Source organism: Clytia hemisphaerica, unplaced genomic scaffold (assembly GCF_902728285.1).
Source record: "Clytia hemisphaerica strain Z4C2 unplaced genomic scaffold, Clytia hemisphaerica genome assembly, whole genome shotgun sequence".
NCBI lineage: Eukaryota > Metazoa > Cnidaria > Hydrozoa > Leptothecata > Clytiidae > Clytia > Clytia hemisphaerica.
In genome coordinates, this window is record NW_027104389.1 from 21,691 (window position 1) to 36,418 (window position 14,728).

The 14,728-nt window shown below is 35.9% G+C and overlaps 2 protein-coding genes across 2 annotated transcripts; one reads left to right on the forward strand and one right to left on the reverse strand.

Moving 5' to 3' along the window:
- Positions 1-3,272: 3,272 nt before the first annotated feature.
- LOC136819619 (zinc finger protein 182-like) lies at positions 3,273-14,728 on the forward strand. Its single transcript, XM_067075861.1, has 7 exons — positions 3,273-3,328; positions 7,653-7,724; positions 8,828-9,010; positions 9,886-10,018; positions 12,291-12,508; positions 13,225-13,293; positions 13,699-14,728. The coding sequence occupies exons 3-7, from the start codon at positions 8,896-8,898 to the stop codon at positions 14,451-14,453; spliced, it is 1,290 nt and encodes a 429-aa protein (XP_066931962.1). The 5' UTR covers positions 3,273-3,328; positions 7,653-7,724; positions 8,828-8,895; the 3' UTR covers positions 14,454-14,728.
- LOC136819544 (uncharacterized) lies at positions 5,115-5,621 on the reverse strand. Its single transcript, XM_067075779.1, has one exon. The coding sequence runs from the start codon at positions 5,619-5,621 to the stop codon at positions 5,115-5,117; it is 507 nt and encodes a 168-aa protein (XP_066931880.1).

Below are 14,728 nucleotides of genomic sequence, written 5' to 3' on the forward strand. Positions count from 1 at the left end.
AGTGTGAAGAGAATGCTGTCAATGAATGTCTCCGAAATCTTGTACTATGGGTCTCCTTGAATCTAGGTTATAGCAATCTTTTGTAAGTGTGAACATAATGCTGTCAAAGAATGTCTTCAAATCTTGTAGGAAGTGTCTCCTTGAATCTAGGTTAGTAGCAATTTTTTCTAGAGTGAACATAATGATGTCAAAGAATGTCTCCAAAATCTTGTACGAAGTGTCTTCTTGAATCTAGGTTTGTAGCAATCTTTTGTAAGTGTGAACATAATGATGTCAAAGAATGTCTCCAAAATCTTGTACGAAGTGTCTTCTTGAATCTAGGTTAATAGCAATCTTTTCTAAGTGTGAACATAACGATGTCAAAGAATGTCTCCAAAATCTTGTACGAAGTGTTTCCTTGAATCTAGGTTTGTAGCAATCTTTTGTAAGTGTGAACATAATGATGTCAAAGAATGTCTTCAAAATCTTATACGAAGTGTTTTTCTTGAATCTAGGTTAATAGCAATCTTTTGTAAGTGTGAAAATAATGATGTCAATGAATGTCTTCAGAATCTTGTACGAAGTGTCTCCTTGAATCTAGGTTAATAGCAATCTTTTCTAAGTGTGAACATAATGATGTCAAAGAATGTCTCCAAAATCTTGTACGAAGTGTCTCCTTGAATCTAGGTTAATAGCAATCTTTTCTAAGTGTGAACATAATGCTGTCAAAGAATGTCTTCAGAATCTTGTACGAAGTGTCTCCTTGAATCTAGGTTTGTAGCAATCTTTTGTAAGTGTGAACATAATGATGTCAAAGAATGTCTTCAGAATCTTGTACGAAGTGTCTCCTTGAATATAGGTTTGTAGCAATCTTTTGTAAGTGTGAACATAATGATGTCAAAGAATGTCTTCAAAATCTTGTACGAAGTGTCTCCTTGAATCTAGGTTAATAGCAATCTTTTGTAAGTGTGAACATAATGCTGTCAAAGTAGGTCTTCAAAATCTTGTAGGAAGTGTCTCCTTGAATCTAGGTTAGTAGCAATCTTTTCTAGTGTGAACATAATGATGTCAATGAATGTCTCCAAAATCTTGTACGAAGTGTCTTCTTGAATCTAGGTTTGTAGCAATCTTTTGTAAGTGTGAACATAATGATGTCAAAGAATGTCTTCAAAATCTTGTACGAAGTGTCTCCTTGAATCTAGGTTTGTAGCAATCTTTTGTAAGTGTGAACATAATGATGTCAAAGAATGTCTTCAGAATCTTGTACGAAGTGTCTCCTTGAATCTAGGTTTGTAGCAATATTTTGTAAGTGTGAACATAATGATGTCAAAGAATGTCTTCAAAATCTTATACGAAGTGTTTTCTTGAATCTAGGTTAATAGCAATCTTTTCTAAGTGTGAAAATAATGATGTCAATGAATGTCTTCAGAATCTTGTACGAAGTGTCTCCTTGAATCTAGGTTAATAGCAATCTTTTCTAAGTGTGAACATAATGATGTCAAAGAATGTCTCCAAAATCTTGTACGAAGTGTCTCCTTGAATCTAGGTTAATAGCAATCTTTTCTAAGTGTGAACATAATGCTGTCAAAGAATGTCTTCAGAATCTTGTACGAAGTGTCTCCTTGAATCTAGGTTTGTAGCAATCTTTTGTAAGTGTGAACATAATGATGTCAAAGAATGTCTTCAGAATCTTGTACGAAGTGTCTCCTTGAATATAGGTTTGTAGCAATCTTTTGTAAGTGTGAACATAATGATGTCAAAGAATGTCTTCAAAATCTTGTACGAAGTGTCTCCTTGAATCTAGGTTAATAGCAATCTTTTGTAAGGGTGAACATAATGCTGTCAAAGTAGGTCTTCAAAATCTTGTAGGAAGTGTCTCCTTGAATCTAGGTTAGTAGCAATCTTTTCTAGTGTGAACATAATGATGTCAATGAATGTCTCCAAAATCTTGTACGAAGTGTCTTCTTGAATCTAGGTTTGTAGCAATCTTTTGTAAGTGTGAACATAATGATGTCAAAGAATGTCTTCAAAATCTTGTACGAAGTGTCTCCTTGAATCTAGGTTTGTAGCAATCTTTTGTAAGTGTGAATTTAATGATGTCAAAGAATGTCTCCAAAATCTTGTACGAAGTGTCTCCTTGAATCTAGGTTAGTAGCAATCTTTTGTAAGTGTGAACATAATGCTGTCAAAGAATGTCTTCAAAATCTTTTACGAAGTGTCTCCTTGAATCTAGGTTAGTAGCAATCTTTTGTAAGTGTGAAGAGAATGCTGTCAATGAATGTCTCCGAAATCTTGTACTATGGGTCTCCTTGAATCTAGGTTAATAGCAATCTTTTGTAAGTGTGAACATAATGCTGTCAAAGAATGTCTTCAAAATCTTGTAGGAAGTGTCTCCTTGAATCTAGGTTAGTAGCAATTTTTTCTAGAGTGAACATAATGATGTCAAAGAATGTCTCCAAAATCTTGTACGAAGTGTCTTCTTGAATCTAGGTTTGTAGCAATCTTTTGTAAGTGTGAGCATAATGATGTCAAAGAATGTCTCCAAAATCTTGTACGAAGTGTCTTCTTGAATCTAGGTTAATAGCAATCTTTTCTAAGTGTGAACATAATGATGTCAAAGAATGTCTCCAAAATCTTGTACGAAGTGTTTCCTTGAATCTAGGTTTGTAGCAATCTTTTGTAAGTGTGAACATAATGATGTCAAAGAATGTCTTCAAAATCTTATACGAAGTGTTTTCTTGAATCTAGGTTAATAGCAATCTTTTCTAAGTGTGAAAATAATGATGTCAATGAATGTCTTCAGAATCTTGTACGAAGTGTCTCCTTGAATCTAGGTTAATAGCAATCTTTTCTAAGTGTGAACATAATGATGTCAAAGAATGTCTCCAAAATCTTGTACGAAGTGTCTCCTTGAATCTAGGTTAATAGCAATCTTTTCTAAGTGTGAACATAATGCTGTCAAAGAATGTCTTCAGAATCTTGTACGAAGTGTCTCCTTGAATCTAGGTTTGTAGCAATCTTTTGTAAGTGTGAACATAATGATGTCAAAGAATGTCTCCAAAATCTTATACGAAGTGTCTCCTTGAATCTAGGTTAGTAGCAATCTTTTCTAGTGTGAACATAATGATGTCAATGAATGTCTCCAAAATCTTGTACGAAGTGTCTTCTTGAATCTAGGTTTGTAGCAATCTTTTGTAAGTGTGAACATAATGATGTCAAAGAATGTCTTCAAAATCTTGTACGAAGTGTCTCCTTGAATCTAGGTTTGTAGCAATCTTTTGTAAGTGTGAACATAATGATGTCAAAGAATGTCTTCAGAATCTTGTACGAAGTGTCTCCTTGAATCTAGGTTTGTAGCAATCTTTTGTAAGTGTGAACATAATTCTGTCAAAGAATGTCTCCAAAATCTTGTACGAAGTGTCCCTTTGAATCTAGGTTAGTAGCAATCTTTTGTAAGTGTGAACAGAATGCTGTTAATGTCTCCAAAATCTTGTACGAAGTGTCTCCTTGAATCTAGGTTTGTAGCAATCTTTTGTAAGTGTGAACATAATGCTGTCAAAGAATGTCTCCAAAATCTTGTACGAAGTGTCTCCTTGAATCTAGGTTAGTAGCAATCTTTTGTAAGTGTGAACATAATGATGTCAAAGAATGTCTCCAAAATCTTGTACGAAGTGTCTCCTTGAATCTAGGTTAGTAGCAATCATTTGTAAGTGTGAACATAATGATGTCAAAGAATGTCTCCAAAATCTTGTACCAAGAGTCTCCTTGAATCTATAGAAATATGTTCTAAATGTGAACAATAGTTACACCCCTGTGTCACAGACCCGGTGGGATCCTTCCCCACTGGAAAACTTTGCCAAAATTTCGTCCACTGTGGGAAAAATAACCTACAATTTCGATCCAACTGGAAAATTGACTTTTAGTATAAATTTAATCTCCATTCAATGGAAAAAGTTGCAATCCAAAAGTATCTCAATTAAATTTTTTACCTGAGAATGATTTCTATTGATTATTATTCAAAAAACATTTCAACAAATATTTTTCAGCATAAGCTTTTCGTTTTATTAAAAAACATCATCAGTGCATATACAAGTAAAACGTTCAAAATAAAATGTTATCAAATTTATAAAAAAGCTAAAAGTAGAGATAATTGCACTAATACTCATGAGAATATACAAGGTATTGTTGCAAATATCTCTAGGTAATTCCATGTCTAAAAAGTTGTAAAATTTTCGTTTCAATTTGATTGTTTAATGACGGGTTTTTAATTGCTATTATTGAAGCTTCAAGATTCTTTCTCTCTCGGGTATGCTTTGGAGCTGATGAGAGAATTCTCCAAGTAAATGCGTGATCATTGTTACTTTTTAAGTGTTTTGACGGTTCAGATTTTCCGTTTGATGAATCATGCTCGGCCCATCTAATTTCAACATTTCGAACAGTTTCCCCCACATATGTCTCACCACAGCTGCATTCGCCGAAATAAATTTTACAAGATGGGTGAGGATTTTGACTTTTGACTTTAAACAAACTTTTAACTTTCCTTGTTTGCCATTTTATCATGAGGCGAAATTTTTCATTTGTGAAGCTGTGAAACTTTTCCATAAACTTTTTCAAAAGTTCTTCATTTTTCTGGCAGAACGGAATGTTTACGGAAACAAACTTTTTGGGTAATTCGAACAGGTTTTCGGGTATGATCATATCATTCTGCTCTTTTTCATGAAAAATCTTAACAACACTTGCTACAAATCTTGAAGGGAAACCAGCTCTTTCAAACTTATCAACTACAATTTCCTTTTCCATTGAAAAATCTGATGCAATATTCTTTGTTCGATGTAGGTCAACATTCACAGCATTTCGCTTGAACTTTTTGGGAATTTTTGATGACCAATGGACTGGAACCTTTTTATCACTCCGAAATACTGATGTGCTAATTTCGCCATTTTCATACGTTAATTTGGTGTCAAGGGATTTTTCGGGTTTCACTTCAACTGTGAACTTGATATTTGGATGATAGTTATTCAGACTCTCGAGAAGGGTATCCGGTTCATCTTTATGTCGTTTGATTATTAAATCATCGACAAACCTTTTGTAAAACTCTGGTTCGGTAGGGGTTATGACATCTTTTTCCAACTTTGTCATGTAAATGTATCGAAAGTAACTGACAATGGACCACCCATAGTGCAGCCATCGATCTGTTTGTAAAATTTGTCGTTGAACATAAAAAGACTATCAGTGGATAATTTTAGAAGTAAACGCTTGAAAACTGTTTTTGAAGCAATTGGTTTGAATTTCTTTCTATTGTAGATTTTGTCAATAATATAATCGATAGTTGGACGTACCGGAACATTTGTAAATAGACTTTCAACATCGTACGAAACAAACTCCTCCGAATCATTCAATCGCGGTAAATTTCTTATCATTGAAGGGAATTTTTGAGTGTTTTTGATCACGTAGTCATTTTCGTCAACCAAAGGTTTTAAGTAGTTTGCGATAACTTGAGACGCGTTGTATGTTGCAGTACCAACTTGAGCGATAATAGGACGAAACTTCAAGTCGTTTACGTTGATTTCCGTATTGCTTTTGAACTTATGCGTTTTTCCTAATCCATACAATTGCGCTGGTTGATTTGATGACGGTATCATGTCTTTATTTTTCTCAAACTTTTAAAAAAAGTTTGTCATAACCCCTACCGAACCAGAGTTTTACAAAAGGTTTGTCGATGATTCAATAACCAAACGACATAAAGATGAACCGGATACCCTTCTCGAGAGTCTGAATAACTATCACCCAAATATCAAGTTCACAGTTGAAGAGAAACCCGAAAAATTCCTTGACACCAAATTAACGTATGAAAATGGCGAAATTAGCACATCAGTATTTCGGAGTGATAAAAAGGTTCCAGTCCATTGGTCATCAAAAATTCCCAAAAAGTTCAAGCGAAATGCTGTGAATGTTGACCTACATCGAACAAAGAATATTGCATCAGATTTTTCAATGGAAAAGGAAATTGTAGTTGATAAGTTTGAAAGAGCTGGTTTCCCTTCAAGATTTGTAGCAAGTGTTGTTAAGATTTTTCATGAAAAAGAGCAGAATGATATGATCATACCCGAAAACCTGTTCGAATTACCCAAAAAGTTTTTTTCCGTAAACATTCCGTTCTGCCAGAAAAATGAAGAACTTTTGAAAAAGTTTATGGAAAAGTTTCACAGCTTCACAAATGAAAAATTTCGCCTCATGATAAAATGGCAAACAAGGAAAGTTAAAGTTTGTTTAAAGTCAAAGTCAAAATCCTCACCCATCTTGTAAAATTATTTCGGCGAATGCAGCTGTGGTGAGACATATGTGGGGGAAACTGTTCGAAATGTTGAAATTAGATGGGCCGAGCATGATTCATCAAACGGAAAATCTGAACCGTCAAAACACTTAAAAAGTAACAATGATCACGCATTTACTTGGAGAATTCTCTCATCAGCTCCAAAGCATACCCGAGAGAGAAAGAATCTTGAAGCTTCAATAATAGCAATTAAAAACCCGTCATTAAACAATCAAATTGAAACGAAAATTTTACAACTTTTTAGACATGGAATTACCTAGAGATATTTGCAACAATACCTTGTATATTCTCATGAGTATTAGTGCAATTATCTCTACTTTTAGCTTTTTTATAAATTTGATAACATTTTATTTTGAACGTTTTACTTGTACAGGGTGTCCCTAATAAAAGTATCGAGTTTGAACATGCGATTGAGTAGAAAGTTTTAAGTGTGTATTCACAAAATTGTATTTTAAGCTCTCCCTCTTTTTTCTTTGTCATTACGTAACAATAAAAACATACTCTGCCTGTTTACAAATGCAACGAAATTACGATCATGAGAAAAACGCAACAATTAAAACATGTTTGTAAAGAATCGTATGTAAAACTATGAAAATAATAAAAATGGAATGTATGGAACAATAAAAAAGTAAAACGAGGGAATTTGAATTTTTATTAATTTTGATTTTTAAAGACGTACATTTATGCAACAGGGGAATAGTAAAAGGGCTATTGATTAATTTATACGTTGTAACTACCTTTTGTAATGAGCCTATGTGATGGAGAACGTTCTTATATTTTAGCGATAACACACACAAACTTTTTTACTCAATCGCATGTTCAAACTCGATACTTTTATTAGGGACACCCTGTATATGCACTGATGATGTTTTTTAATAAAACGAAAAGCTTATGCTGAAAAATATTTGTTGAAATGTTTTTTGAATAATAATTAATTTTCTGGCTATATTTTTTTACAACAACGATTTCTATTGACTGAAAGCTATTTTGATGATCAAGAAGTGTTACTGGTAACAGATAAATTTATAGGTCATTGCGTTATGGATTGTATCTAGTCCGTATAAAACACCCTGGTCTGGAAGCCTATTGTTGTAACTTTTTGTTAACATTTTCCTTTGTTTAATAACGATTATGAAAATCGATTTGCTCAGTTTTTGATCACGTTACCAAATACTCCTCCTGGGATTGGATCAAAAGTTTATCACATGATAAAAAAGTGAGCAAAACAAACTAATTTCTCAACGCAAGTTCAAATTCGAAACAATAGAAAGAAACAAAAGGCTTCCAAACCAGGGTTTCTTATACGGACTATGATCTAACATTCATGTTTTCGTTTCAGACCCAAAGAATACGACGCCGCCAACGACGACGGCGACAACAAAGAAAATACCAAGGAACAGTCGTTTAGGCGGTAAATCTATGTAGTTTTGTAGTTTTCGTCCATTGAGTTTAAAGCCCGAAGGGCTAGAGTAGAATCTCTAAACCTTTCCGAGGCAAGAAAAAGTGAAGCCACTTATTTCCCATCCAGGAGTCTCGGGTCTAGCCCTTCGGGCTCGGAAGTCAATGTTTTCGCCATCATGGAAGTAAACGTTCGAATCTGTACGCAAATCGAACGTTTACTTCCATAATGGCGAAATCACGAAACTTAACAAAACATAAAAAAACATTGACACTTTTTAAGCCTTTGAAGGACGCAGAAAGATTTTTGAAAACTAAATTTAAAATGAAAATTCTTGATGTCTTTTTCTCTTTTTTGGTTGGCCCGGAGTCAACCTAAAGCTATTTGATAGACTGGATGGTGCGATCATTTGGCCCCGTAGTATATGACACAGATTTCTGTAAAGACCGAAGGGCTAGATGTCGTGCTCTTCTTAGCAAAAAAAGTAATTTGCTGCGAGAGCTGTTGCTGCTGTTTTCGAAAACCCGCGAAGCTTCTGATGGGTTAAGCGCTGAAATTCTATTGTAATGTCACGTGACCTAGGTAGGATTTCCTGCCTAACCTCGGCACACTTTTCAGCCAAAGCACGTCATCAAAAATTATCAATAAGCAAATATCAGCTTGAAGTAGACTCTAGTCTGAGTAGAAAGGAAGATGGAGGTCAAAACTATTAACCGAGGAGCATTTTGGTGCCCCTAACATTTCGGTTCTCTCACAAAAATGGCCACCGCTCCCTAGTCACTACAGTTGACTCTCTAATCCGATCTTCGTTGGACCATTCGAATTATAGAAAGATTCGAATTATAGAAAGTATTTCAGGTGGCTTTCTCATTGACGGGTTCTGAGAATTAGTTTGAATTAGAGAAAGATTCGAATATAGGAAGTTCGAATTCATGGTATGCACCACTGCAATGACTTCACAAAATTATGCGACTTTTCTGGTTTTGTCCCACCCAATACGTCACTTTTTCTATTGTTTAAGTGACGTATTTGGTGGAAAATTTTAAAAGTTCCCGGAAAACTTTAAAGTGGTGCAAATCATGAATTAGCGAGAGTTTACTGTATTCTATTTGTAGGACCACATTCGCATGATTACAAGCGGTACGTTTGCTTTTGGTGTGACCGGCGCTTTACAATCTACAGCATGTTTAAAGTTCACGTCGCCTCTCATCTGGAGGCGGTCAGGGTGCCATGTACAATATGTTCTAAATCATTTACGACAAAGAGTTCCTTGAAAGACCATATGCGAACTCACACAGGTAAATACATCACTTTGTTCTTATAAAAAAAATGTACTTTATTTTTTATTTACAGTGCCTCAAAATCAATACCATGACTACCGGAGGCGATTTATATGTTATTGGTGTGATCGCCGCTTCCCACATTTCAGTGCGTTGAAAGCACATATTTCGGCCCATTTGGAGAGCGCTAGAAAGTTATGTACCATTTGTAATAAAACATTCAGCAAAAAGAGTTCACTGGAAGAACACATCAGAACTCATACGGGTAATAACCACTGACCTTTATATACCCCTGGACCAAGTTATATCCGCCATCAATTTTTTGAATTGGTACCCGTAAAGAAGCCATTGCAGTGTTCAAAATGAACGTTTAACGGCGCTACATCATCAAAAGTATTCCAGGAAAAATAAATCTAGCGCTCTCAATTCATTTACACCGCTATTGAGTAGTGCCACCATTAGGGTACCACTTTTCAAAAAACTCCGATCAAAGATTTTTCTTGGCCGGGATTGAGAAGCTTGGTCCAGGGTTTATTAAAGGTCAGTGATAATAACACTGATCTCTTTCGTAGGGGATCTCTACATATATTTTCTAATCTACTACCCATGTATGTTGAATATAAAATAATATAATAGACCTTTTCATAAATAACAGCACGAACAACATCTGCCTCGTTTTCAAACAATCACCAAGATGATCATATCTTATGCGACCTAAAATGACACATCTTTCAATGAAGTCGAGTTTTGATGAACTCCATTTGGTATTAAAAAGGGGCCAGTAGAAGTTCACAATGTAATTTATGAAAAGGCCCATTAAAGTCCTCCTGCAGATTCAACAGTGATTTAGTGGAATCCATCTGATAAAAATTGTTCCTCGTATTTTATTTCAGGTGAGCGACCATACAAATGCAACCAGTGTGGAAAAACGTTCGTTACATCAGGAAAGCTGACATCACATTTGAAAATACACGCCGGCATTTACGCCCATCACTGCCAATTGTGTGGAAAGAAATTCCGCGAACAGTAAGTTGTAGTTATCGTCATATTCCTTTAAGCGAGGAAAATATAGAAAACTCTGAACGAGAAAAATATATCCCATTTTGTACGAGTAAAAGTGTGATAACTGGTTTATCGTCAACTTGAAAAATATCAAAAAACTTTTCTGGGGCCTGGACTTCCCGAGTTATTTTTTTCCGAGTTATTTTTCATGTGACCTCATAAATCACAAAATATGGTAAGTTTTGTTTTCTAGCTTTTAACTTTTCGAGTTATTTGGTGTTTTTTAACTCGGTTTTTTTTTCGTGCCTTTAAGTTATTAGATAAATTTTAACTAGGGTTTTTTTCTTGGCCTCGATTTATGGAAAATTCGACTATGGGTTTGTTGGACCTACCTTAAGGTAGTGTCCTATAAATTAACCCGTGTTCGTTAGTTCGTTCGTTAGTACGTTAGTTACCAACTTTTCTCGAGATTGGCTCATTCAATTTTTCTGATTTTTGCACAAAGGTGCATTACTATAAACCCTCGAATGTGACGGAGCCCGATTTTCGAAAAAAAAAATTTTCCGGCCGGTAGAACCGGAAATGTCCCGAAAAAAGCGGTTTTTTGAGATTTTCTCGATATTTTATCATTAGTTTTTTGCGATTTTTTGCACATAGATGCACATTAGTACTGCCGAAAAGGTGTCGAAAACCGTTTGCCGAAAAGAAATTTTTTCCGGTCTGTAGAACCGGAAATGTGCCGGAAATCGTCGTTTTTTCACATGTCCGTCACATTTTTTCAACTTATTTAATTGTTTCTTTACAGAAAAATGTTCTTTATGATGATGCCCAAAACTTAGCATCGTTTGATTTCCAAAAAAATCATCCTTTGAATCCGGAACTCCTTAAAAATCGCCGGAACAGCCGAAAACCGGCGTAAAACGGTTTTCCTTCATTTTTTCAACTTATACTCGACAGATTTTCATGATTTTTTGCACAATGATGTAAAATGGCAATGCCCAAAATGTGACAGAGCCCAATTTTCGAAAAAGAAATTTTTCCGGCCGCTAGAACCGGAAATGTCCCGAAAAAAGCGGTTTTTTGAGATTTTCTCGAGATTTTCTCATTAGTTTTTTGCGATTTTTTGCACATAGATGCACATTAGTACTGCCGAAAAGGTTTCGAAAACCGTTTGTCGAATAAAATTTTTTCCGGTCTGTAGAACCGGAAATGTGCCGGAAATCGTCGTTTTTCACATTTCCGTCACATTTTTTCAACTTATTTAATTGTTTCTTTACAGAAAAATGTTCTTTATGATGATGCCCAAAACTTAGCATCGTTGATTTCCAAAAAATCATCCTTTGAATCCGGAACTCCTTAAAAATCGCCGGAACAGCCGAAAACCGGCGTAAAACGGTTTTCCTTCATTTTTTCAACTTATACTCGACAGATTTTCATGATTTTTTGCACAATGATGTAAAATGGCAATGCCCAAAATGTGACAGAGCCCAATTTTCGAAAAAGAAATTTTTCCGGCCGCTAGAACCGGAAATGTCCCGAAAAAAAGCGGTTTTTTGAGATTTTCTCGAGATTTTCTCATTAGTTTTTTGCGATTTTTTGCACATAGATGCACATTAGTACTGCCGAAAAGGTGTCGAAAACCGTTTGTCGAATAAAATTTTTTCCGGTCTGTAGAACCGGAAATGTGCCGGAAATCGTCGTTTTTCACATTTCCGTCACATTTTTTCAACTTATTTAATTGTTTCTTTACAGAAAAATGCTCTTTATGATGATGCCCAAAACTTAGCATTGTTTGATTTCCAAAAAAATCATCCTTTGAATCCGGAACTCCTTAAAAATCGCCGGAACAGGCGAAAACCGGCGTAAAACGGTTTTCCTTCATTTTTTCAACTTATACTCGACAGATTTTCATGATTTTTCGCATCCCGTTAAACATCGATGCGTTTCTTAATTGCTTTCTCCGTTCCAATAGATATATAAATCGAAATTTAAAATTATACATTACTTCCATTAAATTCTAATTATTCGTTTTATAAATAGGTAGGTCCATTAAAGTATTACTTGTTTCGTGAAGGGACATATTTGTGTTAAATATATCAACAAAAAACTCGAAAAGTTAGAACAAAACCGAGTATGCGTATTGGAAGTGAAAAGAAAACGAGATTGCTGTACAAAAATATTATTTCTCGCTTACCAGACCCCTTTTTTGAACGAGGTCTTTTTACCGCATATGAAAATGCACGAGAGCCGTGCTCAAGAGGAGAAAGAACCTAAAAAAGTGTATTTTACTTCATAGCTACAATTTGAAGATGCATATGAAAATGCACGAGAGACGTGCTCAAGAGGAAAAGGAACCTAAGAAACCAAAGATGTGGAACTGTAAGGAATGTGAGGCGGGTTTCACGCGCAAAGAAGATCTGAATTCTCACAAGAAGGAAGATCATAAAACACCTCATCAACTCATGTTAGAAGAACGCAAACTAAAACGAAAAGCAGAAGAAAAAGAAAAAGCAGGTATCTAGTCTAGGCTAGTTTTTTTTTCTTTAAACAGACCTGATTTACAGTTTACGCTCTCTAATTTGATTTTCAAGGGGAATTGCATTTTCATCGAATAAGGGTAAGGGAGGGTATTGAAGAGTAGAGTTTTGTTTGTAAGAGTTTCTTGTTGACGGTGACTTTCAATATAATCGAATAAATGAGTGTATCGAATAATAGAACGTCGTTTATGAGAGTTTCTTGTTGACGGTGACTTTCAATATAATCGAATAAAAGAGCGTATTGAATAGTGCAACGTCGAATTAGAGAGCGTCGATCGTCGTTGACGGGGGGGGGGCTTCAAAATCGATTGCAGTAGCTCGGCTGTGAAATTTTCACTGAGTGTCGAATAAGACATTTAGCTGGTTCGAATTAAAGAGAAATTCGTATTATAGAATTTTTACTTGGTATTATTAATTTAAAAATGGTTGTGTACGCAGAACTCTCACGTTCCTTCACTCTGTTTGCAAAGCAAACCCAGCTGGCACACAACGTTGTTTTAACGTTCAAATAACGTTATTTGGACGTTATGAATGTCAAATGGACGTTGTGTGCCGGCTGGGAAGAGAGAGACAAAAGTTAAAAATCGTGTACAAAATGAACAACAGTAAATCTTTCATTATTCGTTGAGCTCGGTAAATATGTTGATCTATTATTAGTCTCTGATTATGTTTTTCTTCTCTTTGCATTCATAGTAAATGAGGATGGTGTATCAGCCGCCAAGAAACGAACATTGAGAACAACCGGCTTCACCCAAAAAGAAGGTCAGTTTGCCCGTCGGTAGGCAAAAATGGGTGCTGGGTATGTGCGGACGATAAGGGTCGGTTTTTTTACCTTCCAAAGTCTCTCTAAGGTTTACAAAAACCAGAAAATTTCAAAGTAATCCCTCTAAGGGTCGGAAAATTAACTATTTTTAGGAAACTTTTTGATGAGAGAAAAAATTGTAAGAAAGTCTCCCTAAGGGTAAGACATTTTTCCAAAAAGTCTCTTCAGGCACTTTTTCGATAGAAATTAGAAACTAGTTCTATCTAAGGGTCGGTTTTCGGAGGTCCCGTCGGCACATATTCCTCATCCGCCAACCCTAGTACCCCCCCCCTTTAAACAAACAACACAACACAAACACATCTCAGATTATCCAAATTCTCCAAATTTCCGAATCTCTTTTATAGATGGCACATATGTTTGCGATTTATGTCAAAAAGAATTCGTAAAGAAGGATTACCTGAACCGTCATTTAAGACGTCACGAATCAAGCACCGCTACGGATTGCGGAGAATGCGGGAAGACGTACCGAGATAAACCAACTATGCGACAACACATGGTTGATGCGCACGGAAGCGAAGCGAAACACTATTGCAATATATGTAAGCAAGGCTTTGTTATTGTATCAACCTTACAACGTCACATGCGGATCCATCTCGATTCACGTCCGTTTACTTGCGATCAATGTCCGGGTACTTACAAATCGAAAGAGGATTTAAGGCGCCATAAGCGGACCCACGAGGCCGACCGCCCGTACAAATGCGATATTTGTCATAATGGATTTGTTGATAAATCAGGGCTGAACCGTCATATGCGGATTCATACCGGTGAAAAACCATTCACGTGTCCGGATTGCGGGCAGTCGTTTACTCAATGCGGAACCATGAAACTCCACCGTGCTAAGAGACATCCCAATAGCACTATCGAGCTTACGGACCTTCGTTCCGGCGCACGAATTGCCGCCGAGATGACGACGAAAACCGCCACTGATGAAGACACTCCAAAAATTCCCGAAAAATCTGACCCAGATGAAGAAGTCATAGAGTCGGAAGACGAAACTGCTCCTACCACGGAAAACTCCAAGTTTAGTACGGTTCAAGAACTCTTGAATTGGATTGGTCAAAATCAGAATTCAGAACAGAATACGTCATACGAAATGTAGTGTGACTTGATTCTGAAAAGGTACAACAACTGTGTATTGTTTAGATTCAGAGATACGAGCACGTTTAAATACCAATTTCCATCATTCTTCCATTTTGTGCAGACGAACGATTGAACAAACTTGATACTCTGGAAATGACTCGGAAAATGTTTTCGAGGAATGACACATTTTCATTCGTGTGTGTATCAGATATTCTCTCTACCTTTTTAAGGCGTACAAACTTTCGCGAGCAGAAACTTTCGTGAACAGAAACTTTCGCGAGGTCGAGAAATCGA